Consider the following 18,823-nt stretch of genomic DNA (forward strand, 5'->3'; position numbering starts at 1 on the left):
TTTCCGAATTAGGCAGTCCAAGGGCTGGGGCCTCCATAAGTCGTTGTTTGATAACTAAAAAGGCTTGTTGCTGCTCAGGTCCCCATACGAATGGGTCCTTTTCTGCACCTCGAGTGCTTTCATGTAAGGGTTTGGCCAGACTGCTGAAATCAGGTATCCATAGTCTACAAAACCCTGCTGTTCCCAGGAATCCTCTGAGTTGTTTCCTTGTGGTAGGTTCCTTGATAAGGCAAATAGCTTCTTTCCTCTCTGGCCTCAATGCTCGTTGTTGGTGTGAGATGTCAAAGCCCAAATATTTGACCTTTTCTAAACATAACTGTGCCTTTTTCTGGGAAACTCGGTAGCCAGCTTCCCAGAGCAAGTGGAGCAGTTCCTCTGTACCTTCTTTACAGGTATCAAAATCCTTTGCTGCTAGTATAAGGTCATCTACATATTGCAGAACCACCTTTTCTCCAGGTATTGAGGGGTAACTTGTTAGATCCTTCGCCAAGGCAGTGCCAAATAAAGTTGGGGAATTTTTGAATCCCTGGGGCAATCTCGTCCAGGTTAGCTGGCCTTTTGTTCCTGTCAAAGGGTCTTCCCACTGGAAGGCAAATATAGGTTGGCTCTGTGGTGCCAGCCGGCAACAGAAGAATGCATCTTTCAAGTCCAATACAGTAAAAAATGTTGCTTCTGGTGGGATCAAACTCAGCAGGGTGTATGGGTTTGGTACATTTGGGTGCAAGGTCTCGATAGCCTGGTTTACGAGCCTCAAGTCCTGCACTGGCCTGTATTCATCTGTCCCAGGTTTTCGAACAGGCAAAAGGGGTGTGTTCCATTCTGATTGGCAGGGCTTAAGCAGACCATATTTTAATAGGCGGTCCAAATGTTTCTGGATGCCCTCTGCTGCTCGCCGGGGTAAAGGATATTGCTTTACAGATACAGGGGTAGCCATAGGTTTTAAGGTTACTACAATTGGAGCTATATTCTTGGCCATTCCTGGTGGGCTATTTTCGGCCCATACTCCTGGTGGCACCTGTAGAGTTCGGAGGAGCTTGTTTAACTCTGTATCCAATGTGGGTTGGACTTGCAGGGCTGACATTAGGCGCCATGATTGTTCCTTAGGTACTGAGAGGGAAATTATTCCTGCTGCCTTTGATGGCAGTTTCATTTCTGGACCTCGAGGAGTGAAGGTGATTTGGGCCTGCAATTTGGACAGCATATCTCTACCTAAGAGAGGTATTGGACACTCAGGTATATACAAAAACTGATGGGTTAAACGATGTCCCCCAATCTGGCATTCCAAAGGTTGGAGGAAAGACCTCTTAGCTGACTGACCAGTGGCACTTTTAATGACTACACTTTTGGATGCCTTTTTCTGCAATAGTTCTGGGAGTACTGAGTATTCAGCCCCAGTATCAATCATAAAGTCTATTAAATGGCTTCCTAATTGGATCGTGACCGTGGGCTCCTGGAAGCCTAACTTTATGGAGTCCGGTCTTTCCTAGTCTTGGGTAAAATCCTCCTCTGCCAGTCCAATGACATTGTCCCTACTCCGTCCTTGTCCAGGTCTCTGATATCTTCCATCTCGGATCATTCCCCGTCCCCGTCCCTGGTTTCTTGGGCCGGAGCCTGGGCCTGGGCCTGGGCGTACTTCTTCCAACCTCAGGGGTTCAGGACACTCCCGCTTCCAATGACCCTCCTTCTTGCAATTTGCACATTGATTCCTTCCCAGTGGTGGATTCCTTCCCCGCCCTCTTCCTCCATTTAAGGGGCGGTAGTCTTGCTTCACTGCTGTGGCTAGCATTACCATCTTTTCCTTCTGCCACTTCTTCTTCTCTTGTTTCTCAGCCTCATCCCTATTCCGATAAACTCGGCGTGCAATGGCCATAATTTGGCTCATCAGCATCCCTTCCCATCCTTCGGATTTCTGAATTTTCTTACGAATGTCAGAAGCGCACTGGGCCACAAATGTAGCAGTAATCATTCTGCTGTTTTCAGGGGCTTCAGGGTCAAAAGGAGTCCATATACGATAGGCTTCTTGCAGCCTCTCTAAAAAGTCTCCTGGACTCTCATTTGGTTTCTGTTCTACTTCTGAGACTTTAGACATATTAGTGGGCTTCTGGCATGCCCTGCGGATACCTTGCACAAGCGTCTGGCGGTAGGTGGTAAGTCTGGCCAGGTGAATTACATTGTTTGGATCCCAATTAGGATCTTCCAAGGGAAAGTTGTCTTGGAGATGACGGTCAATATTATAAATATTTCCCACTCTGGCCTGCTCACGCAAATATATCTGTGCCTTTTCAATTATGTCTCTCCTTTCCTCAGTGGTGAACAGAGTATTCAGGAGCTGGCGGCAATCTGTCCAAGTAGGACTATGAGTATTTATTATTGAAGTCACCAAGTCCATCATAGCCTGAGGTTTTTCTGCAAAAGATGGGGTGTGTGTTTTCCAATTCATCAGATCTGTAGTCGTGAATGGAATATATTGCAGGGTCGAAGTTCGAGGTGGCCGTGGTCCGAGTTGCCCGTTAACCAGCACAGGCTCCTCAAGTGCATCAAATACTCTTCTGAGAGGGGCTACTACGTGATCTTTCTCTTCGCCTTGCTCTAGGGGCCTCAAATCATAGGGGATGGTATTTGTCCCAAGGCGTTCTTTTAGCAGCTTTATACGCCTGGCTGTATTGCTTGCTGACCGATTAAGGTCTCCCTGTAACTTCTGTAATAATTCTCTAGGACTTGGATGTACAGGGGTTTGGGGTAGGAAATCAGTTGTTTCACTAAAAGAGACTGTAGATGGAGTTCTACTGGGACTCACAGATGGAATAACCACTTCTGCTTGGGCTTTATTATAGGCCTCCAATGCCTCCTGAAGATATTTATCATAATCTATCAAGGAATCAAGTTCTGTGACTCCAGCCCCATTATTCATTCCACTTTCTTGCCTTGGGGTTACAACTGGTGGAGTGTTTGGATTAGGCTCCCTTCGATGTGGAGCATAAGGTGGAGGTGGAAGCAGCTCTTCCTCTGGTCCCTCAAAAATGGGTTTGAGTTTATTTGGCAAGATTCCTTTCCTAGCTTCGGCTTTTACAGCCAATAATTTGCATCGTTGGACTTTGCATTCCCTTATCCATGGAGGATTTTTATTTAATGTGCTCAGCCAGGAATCTATATATGAAAATTGTTCTGGGCACCCTCCAATTTCTTTGGCGATGTTAGACCAAAGTTTGCTTACTAAATTTATATCAAAGGTTCCTTGAGATGGCCATTCAGTATTTTGCTTCGGCCACTCTAATTCACATAACGTTCTCAGGCGCTCTGGCGTCATTTTGACTCCATACGCCCCTGAGAAGGCTTTCTTAAAATTATTTAACATACATTCAAGAGGTGTATTTTCCCCTTTTGAACCCCCAACTCCCATTGTATGGCCCTGTGAAGTATCCACTCAGTCACTCACACACACGCTTCGTGGGTTTCCTTGCCCAGATGGAGTCGCCTCACTGGGAACCGAAGTACTACCCACTCCACACTCAGGTCAGCTACAGATTGCTCTGTACTTTCTCACACATACAATGCGTTAGATACTTCACCACACACTACCTCCCATTCTTCCCTTTTCCCCCACCAGATCACCATCTGATGTATCCAACCACCTAGCGTACTCAGTTCCCACTTACTGAGACGCAGAAGTTTGATCAAGACTTCTCTTCCTCCCAATTAATTGGAGGGCCAAAAATCCCTTTGTGCACTTACCCCTGGTTGGTTCCGTTTCCCCCCCGGTCCGTCGCCGCCAGTGAGCAGGGTATCAGACAGACGAGACTTCTGCGTTCCCCCTGGAAAAATTTACCAGTGCGCGCTTGGGTAAGCAGTTTAGAGATCCTCTCTCTTGTACCCTGCTCAGTAGAGCGAAGGGGCTGCGTTCCAGCAGACCACTTATCCGAGTCACAGGGGCACCATAAAATGTAGCACCCTGCTTGTGGTTAACGCTTAGCTGGAATGAAATATTCAACGCAGCAATAGAGAAATTAAAATAATTATTTATTTGTCAGACAAATAAATGAGAGGCACAGTGGTATATGGTTACCAAGCTCTGGCCTGGCTCCTGCCATTATGGCCAGCCCTTATATTCCCTTAATCCAGCCCCCCTTTGCTCCTCCTGTGGCTGCCTCTGTCCAATCAGCCTAGTTGGATTTCCTATTGGCTGATTGCTATATCCAATCCTAAAAGATACACCCACATCCTCCTGTCCTTATATGGAACACAAACAGCTATATATTGTTACATCTATAAATGACAAATAAGTAGTAATATATCTTACATGTGTCTCAACAAGGAATCTTAATTACCAGCTCACCTCTTGCCCTCCCTGCCCTATTGCCTTCTAAAACAAATGGTTAATCTTAAATTTTTATCTTAAACATATGTCAAGGATCTTGAGTTTCACATCAACATTGAAAGATATCCTTCATTTGAAGGTTTCTAAACAAATGTCTGACAGCTAATATATCAGGACAGCATTTGATGGCGTCTTCCTGTCTGGCAGGGGGGCTAAACTGCTGGCTGACTTAATTCCAGGATAAATACAACTCTTCTAGCATTTGTTAAATCCTTTGCATAATTACATTTAAGCCAATATATTTAAGCTAATATATTTCATACATTATCATAGGTAACCTTTTAAAAGAATAAAGCTTCTCAAAGTAGAAAGGAAGGAACTCAGTAAAAAAAACAGTTTTTAAAGAAGGCTCTTTAGTTTACACCTCCCCCTTTCACCCTCCTTTCCAGCCTCAAAATAAAATAGGAAGAAGCTTCTTTTTCCCCAGCCAAGCCAGTTGCCTTTTCTCTCAGTTTAAGAAAGAAACAGTTTTAAAAAGACTTCCCAAAAAAGCCTCTCTTTCTCTGTCAGCTAGATGCTTCTCCCCATTTGCCTCTGGCCTTAGAAAATACAGCTCAAGGTTTAAGAGAGGCCCATGGTATCATTTTACTATTTGCCCATTCCTAATTATATTTATCTCTGCCTTTGTTATCTTCTGTAACATGTAGGGTCAGTGTCATTACTCAGTCTGTAATTTCAGCTTTTATGACTTTGAGAATTGCTTTCTGCTATCAATCAAAAGGGGCCCCTTGTCTAAGAGGAGGAAAACACTGTTTTCTTAAGCAGCTAGCCTTCTTGCCTGGCATGAAACATTTGAAAATCTACTTTTGAAAATCTAAGCCCTCTTTAATATACAAGTCCTGATCAAACATTAATAAAATGCAGGCTTATGCCTGATGCCTCAGAAGAAGAAGAGTTTGGATTTGACCTCCCACTTTATCACTACCTGAAGGAGTCTCAAAGTGGCTAACATTCTCCTTTCCCTTCCTTCCCCACAACAAACACTCTGTGAGGTGAGTGGGGCTGAGAGACTTCAGAGAAGTGTGACTGGCCCAAGGTCACCCAGCAGCTGCATGTGGAGGAGCGGAGACGCGAACCCGGTTCCCCAGATTACGAGTCTACTGCTCTTAACCACTACACCACACTGGCTCTCGTTCCCTCAAACTCATTACATCTCCAGCACTTATCTGATTCAGCCTTATACGTATTAGCAAGCCTACTCGGAGTTCAACACCATCTGTAAATCATTTTCAAGTAGTTCTCCTCCAAAGAGTAACATGCTGTGAACTTCAAATAGCTTTTCCAGAGTCCCCCCTCCCAGAGGTTAAAATCTATATCATGACCTATATCTATTGCCCAGTGTGTCATTGAGGCTTTGACAAGCTCGTCTTTTACTTCCCACTAGCAGCCAACCAAATCTCTGTGGGAAGACTGCAAGCAAAAATCTTCCTAGTGCAATAATGTGGCTGAGAACCATGTAGACATACATGGACAAGATCACTCATGGCTCAGTTGGTAGAGCATGGGACTCTTAACGTAGGGGGTTGTGGATTCAAGCCCCACATTTGGTGAAAGATTGCTGAATCCCAGGGGGTTGAACTAGATGATCTTCAGCTTCCTTCCAACTAGGATTCTATGGCAACATAACGTATCTATGGGGCCGCCTCTCCTGGTATGCCCTGCAGAGGACCTTAAGGTCCATGAATAACCATAGTTTAGAGGTCCCGGGCCCTAAGGAAGTTAGACTATCCTCCACCAGGGCCAGGGCCTTTTCAGTGATGGCTCCGACCTGGTGGAATGCTCTGTCCCATGAGACTAGGGCCCTGCAGGATTTAACCTCCTTCCGTCAGGCCTCTAAGACAGAGCTATTCCGCCTGGCCTTTAATTTGAATTCAGCCTGATCATTTATTTCCCTTCTCTTCCCTCCCCTTTTATGAAGATCACCCGCTCTGAGACCCCACAGCTAATTTCCCCCTGGCCTCCTCGCTGGCCCAAGTCAGCCAGCTAGCCCTGGGGATTATCTAATGCTTATTTCCCCTAAATTGATTTTTGAATTTTATTGTTATTCAGGTTTTTATAACTGTATTTTATGCTGCTTTTATAATTAAGTGTTTTATATTTTTTGTTAGCCGCCCTGAGCCCGGTTTTTGAACCGGGAAGGGCGGGGTATAAATAAAAAATTATTATTATTACAACATAACCCAATGCATGTCTAAGTGAGAAAGAAATCCCACGGTGGTCAATAGTTTGCTTCCTAAGAAGCAGGTTTAGCATTATAGCTTAAACTGGGGCAGGGGGCAACGCCTGGGATGGAGTTGCAGAAAAGGGGCTGTGAGTTACACAATGAACCACATACTTCAAGACTTGCCACAGTGAGAATAAAGTTCACGATCCGTTTAGGAAAAGAGGGGAATGTGTTCTTTGAAAATATATTTGAGAACTTCATCTCAGAAGCTGCTAGGAAAGCTCAGTCGGTAAAGCATGAGACTCTTCATCTTAAAATCATGACTCTTGGGGTTTACAATTCTATGATTCTATGACCTTTTTGTTCGCCGTATTAAGCCCTGGTTTCCTCTCCCACCCCTTGACTTTCTCTCTTTTTGGCTCAAGGTTTCTGCCTTTGTAAGACAAGGAAAAGTGGGGAAAGGCTGAAAAACATGTACCAGCACAGAGTGTTCTCTTAATGGTTTTTTTAAAAAAAGAATGATCTCTCTTATAACTAATTGTTCTAACACAAGGACTCTTTAAGTATAGTGCAGATAAGTCTCTTTCCCATCAGCTTCCTTGATGCTTGAAGTGAAATAGCTTTTTTGAAAGCCGTTTCCCTGTTTTCCGTCCATCCTCCTCCCTCCCTCCCTATAAATTTTTCTATAATTTGTCATTATTTGTTGCCCCCATATCCTTAGATGGACTCCTCCAGCGTCAAGGAACAAGTCTCGGCTTGGGAACTGTAACCCCGGCTGGCTTTGTCAGTCACTGTGGGTAGACGCACAAGGTAACCTTTTGCTCAAAACTGGACATTTAGGATTTTAACTGGCATTAGCTTACTGGAGATTGACGTCTTGGAGCCAAGCCATGCTCTGGAATCTCAATGGCTCTGTTCTGAGCCCTTTCAAAAATAAACAAGTCACTTGGGTATATGTGGGTTCTACCTTGTTCAGTGACGAATGCAGGGCTTCTCAGTGAATCAAGGGTGTGGTGTTTGTTTAACCGACTAGCCTGACCCTTTTTGTAGCGCTGGGGGAAAATGACAGCCTGTTGAGAAATGATAAAAAAATTCCTTCCAGTAGCACCTTAAAGACCAACTAAGTTAGTTGTTGGTATGAGCTTTCGTGTGCATGCACACTTCTTCAGATACACACGTGTATCTGAAGAAGTGTGCATGCACACGAAAGCTCATACCAAGAACTAACTTAGTTGGTCTTTAAGGTGCTACTGGAAGGAATTTTTTTTATTTTGACTATGGCAGACCAACACGGCTACCTATCTACTGTTGAGAAATGGAAAGCTTTGCTAGCCTGCATATTTATGCTTTCATTGCACTGCAGATCTTACTCTTACACAGAAATCAGGCTCTGCAAGCAGACGAACAATCCCGTAATTGGCAAGGCAAGTACAGAAATCACAGTTGACTGAGTCAAGACAAAACACAGCGGTACATTAGGGCAAACATCACCATAGGAAAGGAGTTTGATATGTAGGTAAAGGTAAAGGACCCCTGGATGGTTAAGTCCAATCAAAGGTGACTATGGTGTTGCGGCGCTCATTTTGCTTTCAGGCCGAGGGAGCTGGCGTTTGTCCACAGACAGCTTTCCAGGTCGTGTGGCCAGCATGACTAAACTGCTCTGGCACAACGGAACACTGTGACGGAAACCAGAGCGCATGGAAACGCCATTTACCTTCCCACCACAGCAGTACCTATTTATCTACTTGCACTGGTGTGCTTTCGAACTGCTAGGTTGGCAGGAGCTGGGACAGAGCAATGGGAGCTCACCCCATCGCAGGGATTCCGATCGGCAAACCCAAGAGGCTCAGTGGTTTATGTATCAGATATGTTTCACCACTGTGGAAGGGCAAGAACTTTGCCTACCTGAAAGCAATATAAGGGCGGGGGCAGGGGAGAGACAAAAAATTGTAAATAGACTGTACGGTCCTTTGCCATTTTTTATATAGGCTTTGGGAGTAAACACCAGTGGTGTTGTGCATCTGTTGGTGCCCGAGCTGGGTGGGAGCAAGGTGAATGAAACCCTCCATGCTGGCCCACAAAGCTGATTGTGGAATTGACTAAACTTGTAAATGTTAACCACCGGGTATGCTTACCTCAGCAACATCTCAGCATCATGGTAACCGATAGGGTGGACAGGAATGTTCAACTGGGCTGTCGCCTGGGCTTCATCGTAGCGGTAGGTGTACTCTGGGTCAAGGGGGGGGGAAATATTGAAAATAATAATTACAACATTGCTCGCTTATTAATTAATTAATTAAGTTTCCAACACAAGTATGCAGAAAGTCACCAGAAAGATGCTTATGCAACAATGGTAAGTACAGATACATTAAACAAAAGCAAAATTTTGGAGGACTGTATTTCTTTTTTTAGGGGCAGGTAAGGATGAAAAAGTCCCACAAAGTTGCATAAAATTGTTCTGCTGGTTCTTTGCCTTCCATCACATGAATCCCGTGAGTTATCTTTTCAGCAATTCCGAGGTTTCATAAGTTCTTATGCCACAATGATCAAGAGGCACATCATTTAAGTTCTTCCATTTTTGTGTGTGCAATAGAAAGTCTGGCAGCTACCAGAAACCATTAGCAGTTCCTTTGAAGAGAAATGTTTTGGAGTATCACCCCATGTATTTAATTACAATATTGCTTAATTACGAAGGGCTTCAAACTCCCTGCCAGCCAAGTTAAAAGCAAGAAACCTTGCCTGCAGGTTTGTCATATAAAAGGAACCGCTCACTGGCAGATGGTTTGGTACTGTCAATATCATTTGTTTACTGTGCTCCAACTTCATGCGATGCATTCCCAAAATTGGCCTGGGTGCCAGAGACAGGTTTCTAAAAACTGCTGTGCCAAACCCTGTCCCATAATTTCTCAAACCCCCTTTCCCCCTGTGAAAGACATTTGCACTTTTTCTGCCTCTTTCTCAGAGTCCTTTAGAGTTTCGGTGGGTGCAGGCTTGGGCTTATCTTATCAAAGGGAGGTGGTCATGGGGAGCGCATGCTTTTTTGTTCCCACTATAAATATTTCTCCAGCATTCTGCAGTCTAGCCTGTTCCTTGCGCTTCCTGATCTGCAGAAAAAGCCCCATAAGCAAGGATCTCTGCACTGAAGCTGGTGCATGATGGGAAAGGAAAAGGAGGGGCAACTGCTGGTGCGTCTGGTGGGCCACTTCTTCCCCATCCTTCTTCTAAAGAGCCCTGGCTTCCTCTAACCCTGAATTCCCTCCGCCCTAATTTTTATTAAATTTTCTGTTTTACAATTTAGAATGCCCATTTAAACATCGTTAAAATATAAGTGACTTCCCTTCTTCTCTTTCCATGGTTCATTTTGCAGATCATAAAACCCCTGCCTATTTTGCATAAACTAAACCATTCAGCATTCCATTATTACATCTATCAAATCTTATTTACACTGCTGAATTCATCTTAATGCTGCCAACATTTCCAAGTGTACACAATTTCCCTCCATATATTCAATAAACATTTTCCAATCTTCTCTAAACGTTCATTCTTAAGTAGCCATTCTTCTTTAGTTGGGACCTCGCTCGTTTTCCATTTTGGGGCTAACAAAACACGGGCTGCAGTAGTGGCATACATAAATAAACTTTTCTGAGGAATGGGGAAAAAAACAATATTGCCAAATTTTCCCGAGCAGAGGAAACACTGCTAATCCAGTTTAAATCTGGGATACAGAAGTACGATTATAATCCGCAGTCTCCACTATCCTTTCAAACATATATCACCTTATGGTATTGTCTTGCCGTTTCCCCCAACGTCCAGTTAACCACATTTCAGAATGTATCCCTCTAACGCAATGGGGGAATGCAAAATAAAGCAGTGCAATTTTCAGTCTCATCCACCTTTGGCGGGATACCCTGGCGTGAGGGGGTCCCCAGCTCCATCCAGAATCAGGACATTCCCACGCTGAGCTCCACCTTCGGGAAGATTCCACCCTGCTGGGTAAGGGTCTACTCCAGGAGCACAAGAGTCAGCTGGGTCGGAGTATAAAATGACTCCTTTGGCTCCAGCAGCAGCAGCATTCTTCACCTGGTGAGGGCGGGAATCACATTGATGCTGCAGTTAGTTTGTTCCTTCGTGCAAAGGTGAGAGGTTGCCTCCATATGGCAAAGCCTGGTAGTTGCCAGAGATGGCCAAGTCTGTATCTGCGGACACAGCCAGACACCATAGCAGCCAATGGGGACATCCCCCCCCCCCAGTTTGCATATGACATTCCCTAATATGCTGCCTTCAAAGTTTGATGGTGTCAGCAGTTTCTAGGGATGGATGAATCTATCGCTTCCAATTTATCCCAGTTTCCAGTCTTATGTTAGTTCTTCACTGTTCTGGATCAGTTTGTTTCTTTTTTTAAAAAAAAAGCTCATGAAAATTCATCAACATGTTAGGGATTTTTTTTTTTTTTGCAAGCCATTTACCCTAAAACAATGCAGTTCATGCTATTTTTAAAATATATTTTCATATGTTTTATGCACACATCCCCCCTCCCCAATATAACATTTTTGTACACATTATTTGGCTGGAGAACCGCATCACAAAATTCAGACCACTGCGTTTCATTTTTGCATACAGTTTTAGGCAATGCAAAGCAGGTAGGTTTGCATTGAAATCCTAACCTAATGGGATTTCTATCCCATCCCCACCAGATCCCAGTGCTCAAATAAGATTCCACTGCTGAACCACTTGCAGTGCCAGATTTATGCATAACCTAAACAAGCTATAGCTTAAGGCTGCACTCTCTTGGGAGCCACAAAAAAATTGAAAGGAAAAGAACCTGGATGTACATTTCCAAAATATAAGATAAAAAACAAATAAAATAAAACCTACATACAGCAACAGTGTTTTGTGTTGTGTAGACTCCTATGATGTAAGTAATGGGCCCCGCCTGCTAGCCTGCTCCCTAAAATATCACTGGTTTGCTCATTTCTATATACACTGGTACCTTGGTTCTCAGACTTAATCCATTTTGGAAGTCTGTTCCAAACCCAAAGCGTTCCAAAACCAAGCCGCACTTTCCCATAGAAAGTAATGCAAAACAGATTAATCCATTCCAGATTAATTTCAGTTCAACAATTACTTTGATAAAATACATATTTTGTTATGTGCAAATGGCTTTAGATACCTATTAGGTCCATAAATTACCATATAGCACACATTCAACACAAAAATAGCGACAATTTGTGGTTGACAAAGGACAGCTGGACATATCAAGGGCCCCATTACCTTCAGTAGCTTAGGGCCTCATCAAACCTAAATCCAGCCCTGGCCACTGGTGGAGAGACAGGTGGAGAGTTGGATTCTTGCTGTTCGCTTCGGGCAACAAAATGTATTGGACCAGCTCTCCAGAACTTCTGCCAACCAGGACCGAAGGAGTAAGGAAATCATGAGCTCCAACACTAAAGAAGCAATTCTATGTGTGAGATGCCGGCGTAAGTTAGGCTGGTGTAAAACTACAGCACGTCCAAACCCTGTTCAGCAGCAGGTTGCTGCTCTGCCAAAGCCTGGCAGTCAGAAAACAAGCCTTTTAAATTAGTATTCTGTGCTGAGTTGCCAGGATACAGCCTCAGCCCCTGCCCTCGCTGGTCCCATCCACATAGCTCCGCCAGAACACCTCTTTTGGGGGACTGACACTGGCCTTTGTTCAGCCAGCTTTGGCTTAGCTGTCTGAGCCCTGGCTGAGCCGGGATCAGCAAGCTACACCGGCGTGTCATTGGTAGAACTGAGGTTGGAGACTTAATGCTGGCAGAGCCAGGAATCAGCTGCCTGAGCTGGAAATCGGTTGCATCCTAAACTATTTATCATGGGGAATCAGGACATAGGATTGCCCCCTAAACCTGGAGTCCCCAATGTGGTACTGGTGGTCACCATAGCATCCTTGTTGCCTCCAAAGGTTCCCTGGCCGTCTCATTTTTTATCTTAAACATTAATGTTTGGAGGTGTTTTTTGTTTGCTTGTTGTGGGAATGCTTTGTGGGTTCTGTTTCTGTTCAAAGGGGTGCAAGGTTTTTGTTGTACAGGGGTACCTTGGTTCCCGAACGGCTCAGCTGCAGAACAAATCAGCTCCCAAACGCCGCAAACCCGGAAGTAGCTGCTCCAGTATGCAAATATTTTTCAGAAGCCAAATGTCCGACACGGCTTCCGCTTGAGTGCAGGAAGCTCCTGCAGCCAATCGGAAGCTGTGCCTTGGTTTTCAAATGGTTTCAGAAGTCAAACAGACTCCCGGAATGGATTGAGTTTGAGAAGCAAGGTACCACTGTACTTGTTCTACTGGTTTTGAAGTGTGTGCATTTTGAGAATTGCCCATTTTCCTTCTGTGAAATGGGTATGTTGGGGGGGGGAGCATGATCAAAGTGCCCCCAGGCCCTCCTCTATGCTGAGATCCCTCCTTCACTGTTGTTATGTTCACCTGAAAAAATATCCAAATACCACACATCAGTATTAAGTTACTCTCCGTAAGTTTCTGCCTTCGTAGTTGTTGTTTTAAAAATATAAAAGCAGCTCTCACATTTGGGCAAATTCCGTCTGTGTGTCAAAGCATCCCCTACACACTGAGATGGGATATAATCATTATTACCTTGTTTCCTCTGAAGATTTTCCCATATCTGACAATGACAATTTTCCCAGAGCAATTAATTCCGAGCTCTCGTTCTAACCTTTGGAAATCTTCTATGCTTCCATAGTTCACGTAAACCAGATCTCCCTGGGGTATAAGAACACCAGAATGTAAGAAGAGCCTGCTCGATAGAAGAAGTTTAGTGCTGAATTCTGTATTACTTGCACAGATCAGAAGGACAGTGGTTCAAATCCCCACAACGGAGTGAGCTCCTGTTGCTCTGTCCCAGCTTCTGCCCACTTAGCAGTTCGAAAGCACACCGGCACAAGTAGATAAATAGGTACCACTGTGGCAGGAAGGTAAACAGCGTTTCTGTGCGCTCTGGCACTCGGCACAGTGTCCCATTGTGCCAGGAGTGGTTTAGTCCTGCTGGCCACATGACCCGGAAAGCGGTCTGTGGACAAACGCCGGCTTGCTCAGCTGAAAAGCGACAGCCCCTGAAAAGCGACAGCCCCATAGTCACATTTGACTGGACTTAACCGTCCAGGGGTCCTTTACTTTACCATACCTTTACTTGCACAGAATACAGATATGAGTGCTAAACTTGCATTAAGTTATATTCTGCTATATTTCCAGAAGTGGTTTTTGTGGCATCTGAAAGCTCAAATGCAGAGAATAGCAGAAAACAACGGAGGGAAAATAGAATATGCTTCTGTGTGAATGCACCCAATATGATGGCATTGGAGAAGCAGCAGAATACAAACTAGAGCAGAATAAGTCTACCAACAATGCGCTATTCTTGTGTCAAGATCAAGGGTTCATCCACGCCAGTTTGCCCTGCCACTTCCCCTGGGAAAACCTGTGGTTTAGCACTGAATCGGATAAACAGCAGTCGGGTTTCCCCAGATTGCTGTTTGCTCTGTATAATGCTAAAATATCAGTTTGTGGTGCCCAGAGTCTTTCAGCCAACAGCAGTTCCCCCAATATCAGCTGTATGCCTTTGCAGTTCTGGGGGGCTGCTTCTTCCTAGGGAGCGCCAAAAGAACCCTCATATCTTTTTCAAAAATATCTTTCTCTGATGAGGGACAGATCTACACTCATGGTTTTTAACGTTAAGGAAGGTTTAAGGCAGGGTTTTGATAATGTAGATGGGCACATGCCATCCTACTTTTTATGTTCATAATGCTTTATCACCTTGCCTTTTTTATAGCTTAGTTTTTAATAGTTTTATGCTGCCATATTGGTCCCTGTGTCTTATGCTTCTATATATGTCCCTATGTAATGTTCCACTGCATTCAAACGCTGACCGCCCTCCAGTGGAATTTGAGGGGTGGTGGCATGTGCAGATAACAAAGGACACAGAGGGAGCGAGAATTTTGTGGCAAAAAGATTCCATTGAGCACATGGATATGGACAGATTAGCTACATATGAACGAATTGCATGTTGACGCAAATTAAGAATGGATAAATATGAAGAAATCTGGAAGGAATATTTAAGCGATAAGGCGGATAGTGGTGGGAAGTAGGGGGAGGAGAGAGAGGTGGGAAAATATTGTTAAAAAGGTGTAGTCATAGGTATATCACTGTATTCAAATCTGAATTGTCAAATTGTGTTATTAGTGTTATTATGGTTTTTGTTGTATGTGTCTTTTGCGGTTGTTGTTTGTATTGAAAAAATGATTAAATAAATTTTATTTAAAAATGGAGGGAGGGAGAATTAAAATGTGATACTGGAGGGCAGAGCAGAGCAACCAGAAATCATCAGCAGGGAAAGAAACAGTGTTTTGGAAAACAGTGTGGCCGGGTATAACTTTCATTTGCCAAACCAACAAACCAAGGTAGTAAACCTTTTAATCAACAAGTATAGCCCGTGATGTTTCAGAATGATATATCTATTATTAGTCTAATGGGGGGAAATAATGTTAAACAGGTCAGTGTAGATCCAGCCCAGATACCCAAATTTAGGAACTGGCTTATTTTAGCTCCCACCTAGGCAGGAGAGGTGAGGCAGAAACCTAGTAGCTTGAAATTCTTGCTGACCATCAAGTTTAGTCACAATCCTCTTGTATAGCAACAAACTTGGGAGATATAAAAACCTAGAGCAGGGGTGGAGAACCTCAGTGTCAGGTACTCAAGCTCCCCTCTCTCTTCTGGGAGCTCAGTGATAAGAATTAACGAGCATTTGGTAGATTTATAGGCCTTTTATTACAGCATTATGTTGCAAGCACAAGCAGGCAACACTCCGCAAGGATAGAAGAAGAGTTTGGATTTGATATCCTGCTATATCACTACCCTAAGGAGTCTCAAAGCGGCTAACATTCTCCTTTCCCTTCCTCCCCCCACAACAAACACTCTGTGAGGTGAGTGGGGCTGAGAAACTTCAGAGAAGTATGACTAGCCCAAGATCACCCAGCAGCTGCAGGTGGAGGAGCGGGGAAGTGAACCCGGTTCACCAGATTACAAGTCTGCCGCTCTTAACCACTACACCATACTGCCTTACTCTGACTCCTCCCCACTTCCACAGCAAGAAGCGTGCCAATGGGAAGTTCCTCCCCCTCTGCGTCTCCTTTGTTCTTTGACACGCTTGGACTTCTGAGTTCAGGGGGGAGGGGGTTCCCCCACTCTCTATTGATGTATCACCCAGCTGCTCCCTCCCTTCTGGTTGCTTAGCTACTATCTCATAGCTGGGTAGCTCCTCTCAACTGAGCAGCTGCTGTGTCTACCTGTCTCTCTGTTTCTGGAAATGCTGGAAGCAGGGGAGTCTTCCTCCTCTTCTGTTAGGAGCTGATCTCCCTGTGACTCCATTCCCCAATCTTCCGATTCAGACCAGCCCCTGACACTCAGGTTAGGAGGACCACATGTGGCTCCCGAGGTCTCTCTATCTGGCCCCTGAATCTTCCCCAGACCACACCCCTTGCTGCCTTGGATGCACACAGCCCTTGAGATTATCTGCCTATTTGGAATATGTCCTTAAGATCTGACCATGCCTCCTGCTTGTCTGGGTGGAGGGCACAGTGTGTGTATGTGTGGAAACTAGCTTACTGCTGCACTAAAGTAAAAAATTTGCATCGGATGCTCCGCCTACTCTTGCCTCTGGCCCCGCCCACCTCTGGTACGTGGTCCCCAGAAGGTTGCACACAAGGGAAAGAGACACTGGATCTGAAAAGTGATCACCACTCCTGATCCAGAGAGAGAGGGTCATTCGCATAACCAAAGGGCACATTCACACAACCCGTTACCCCACATCAGTCCTTACCTCTGGCATGCCCTGAGCAGAGAAAGCACTGTAGGGTGGAACAACATCTTCAATGTGTGTATACCCCGGAGGGAGAGGCTCAAATAATGAGGTGTTGAAAATCTGGGCAGTTAACAAGGAGCAGAGGAGGAGGCAGAATATTAAGGTCAGGTTTAGACTAATTTCATATAATTTCCCCCCCAATATTAATATTTTAATTGCAAAGTTTTCAAATATAAAGAAATAAAGTGAGGCATGTGGGAAAAGAAAAAATAAAAAGGCTCAAAAACACGTGGAAAGTAAGTGATAAGGAATGGAAAATCATCAGACGTGTTGATGGAAGTTTGTATAAGATGTGTATGACTGTTGGAACTGATATGTTTAAAAAATCAATAAAAATGTATATATAAAAACAAAACAAAAACAAAAACATGTAGAAAGAAGCAGTATACGAATATATACAATATATGGAAAACATCCTAGCCCATACATTCTTATATGAAATTGATATTCTTATCCTAAGACATATGCAAATATTAATAGCCTACTACATTTCATAGAAGCTCATTCCAAATATTGCCATATTGATTCAAGTCAACGTCTGTAAGCAGTCCGTTCATAGGTTGTGAGCGCTATCATGTTGTCAGTCCATTTGTTAAATTTCATAGAATTGTGGAGTTGGAAAGGATCCAAAGGGTTTCCCTCTGGTCCAACTGTCTGCAATGCAGGAATCGCAGTTAACGTCCCGCATTGCATTCATGTTAGGGCTGCAGGTGGCATCTATGACCAGGCACCAAAATCAACTTGGGGTATCACAACTGTAAGCAAACAACCTAGCAGAATGAGAGAAGATGTTGCTAAAAGCTTGAGAAAAGAAAATGTGGTCAGTCCCTCCCTCCACAATGCACACAGAAAGTAAGCACTGGGCATATACCGTATTTTTCGCTCTATAACACACACCCGACCATAACACGCACGTAGTTTCTAGAGGAGGAAAATCCGTAGGCATGCCACCCGTAGGCATTCCCTCCATAACACGCACAGAAATTTCCCCTTACTTTTTAGGAGGAAAAAAGTGAGTGTTATGGTGCAAAAAATACGGTATATCTGAGGAAAGGTTGGGATTCTGTGACAAAGAAGGCTCTCTCTGGAGAGATGTGCCTGTCTTCCTCATTATTAACATTCAGAAGGAATAGAAAAACAGTACTATTTCACCCAGGCATTTGATGGCTGAAAGACACTACCCTGGCATCCTTGAAATTAATACCTGTGAGGGTGTGTGACTGACTTAAAAGCTATAAAATATGTTTTCATTTTATTCTATTCGCTTTGTTCCACTGCTGGTGTGAACTCCTTTTGGGGGAAGGTGGGAAAGCCATTTAAGAAAAGTTTGGATTTGATCTCCCGCTGTATCACTACCCTAAGGAGTCTCAAAGCGACTAACCATCTCCTTTCCCTTCCTCCCTCACAATAAACACTCTGCAAGGTGAGTGAGGCTGAGAGACTTCAGACAAGTGTGACTAGCTTAAGGTTACCCAACAGCTGCATGTGGAGGAGCGGGGAATCGAACCCGGTTCACCAGATTACGAGTCCGCCGCTCTTAACCACCACACCACACTGGCATTTAAGGAATCGTCACCTCAAAGTGTGGGCAGGTTCACCTGGAGAAAAGATCTCTTCCAGGTGTTTTGCTCTTTTCAAAGCTCAGCAGAATTTACCTCTCATAACTGCATCGTTATCTGTTAAACTGAATGTTCTGAAAGGGACAGGGATGGTTGACTAAAAAAACGCTAAAGCCAGATGGGGAAATCCATTTTCTCTCCCTCTCCCCTTTACCTCATGCCCTTGGTCATCCACAATTGAGATGTAGTTGGGATTTGTTTCATTTGGGTAGGACAGCAGAACGTCGTAGGCAGCCAGTTGAACCGAATCCAGGCCAAATTCCTTCCACTGGGTCTGAATTTGTTTGGCCAGGCGCAGGTTCTCTGGTGTGCCTGCCAAGTGAGGCAGCCGAGTGAAATTACTGCAAAAGAGGAGAAGGGTATAATGAATGAAATCACATTTATTTATTTTTTCATTGGGCTTGCTGCTGCTGTTGGACGTCGGTCCTCGCTGTGCAGGTTGCACAAATCGCAGCCAGGTGACCATCTTGACCAAAGGTGGGTCACTGACAGGAGCGAGCCAGCAGCAAATCACACCAATCCAGCAGGAGTTAACTCTTTAATAGCAAAACAGGATGTCTAAAAGAGTGCCAGGCCTAATGAGCACAGAAACTGAGGTCTTGCTCTATGGATGTAGCCAGGATTTTTTTTTGGGGGGGGGCAGGACTTTGTTAGGGGGGCAAAACTGATGTGACTGGTCAGTTAGTTAAGTATTTATACACACACACACACACACACACACACACACACATATTCTGTTTTGCAATTTAGAATATTAAACAACCTTA

At 44.3% G+C, this 18,823-nt stretch overlaps 1 protein-coding gene across 3 annotated transcripts in view; it reads right to left on the minus strand.

Annotated features, from left to right (window-relative positions):
* LOC308588721 (glutamate carboxypeptidase 2-like) overlaps positions 1–18,823 on the minus strand; it is a 60,909-nt gene that overhangs the window by 35,229 nt on the left and 6,857 nt on the right. For all 3 annotated transcript variants that reach the window (XM_081197344.1, XM_081197345.1, XM_081197346.1), the window contains exons 3-7: positions 18,211–18,397; positions 16,396–16,497; positions 13,161–13,286; positions 10,433–10,619; positions 8,675–8,768 (exon numbers count right to left, since the gene is read on the minus strand). In XM_081197344.1, the coding sequence (XP_081053470.1) occupies positions 8,675–8,768; positions 10,433–10,619; positions 13,161–13,286; positions 16,396–16,497; positions 18,211–18,397 (696 nt within the window). The remainder of the gene's footprint in view (positions 1–8,674; positions 8,769–10,432; positions 10,620–13,160; positions 13,287–16,395; positions 16,498–18,210; positions 18,398–18,823) is intronic.

The sequence above is a fragment of the Podarcis bocagei genome, assembly GCF_964188305.1.
Source record: "Podarcis bocagei genome assembly, chromosome: 6".
Taxonomy (NCBI): Eukaryota; Metazoa; Chordata; class Lepidosauria; order Squamata; family Lacertidae; genus Podarcis; species Podarcis bocagei.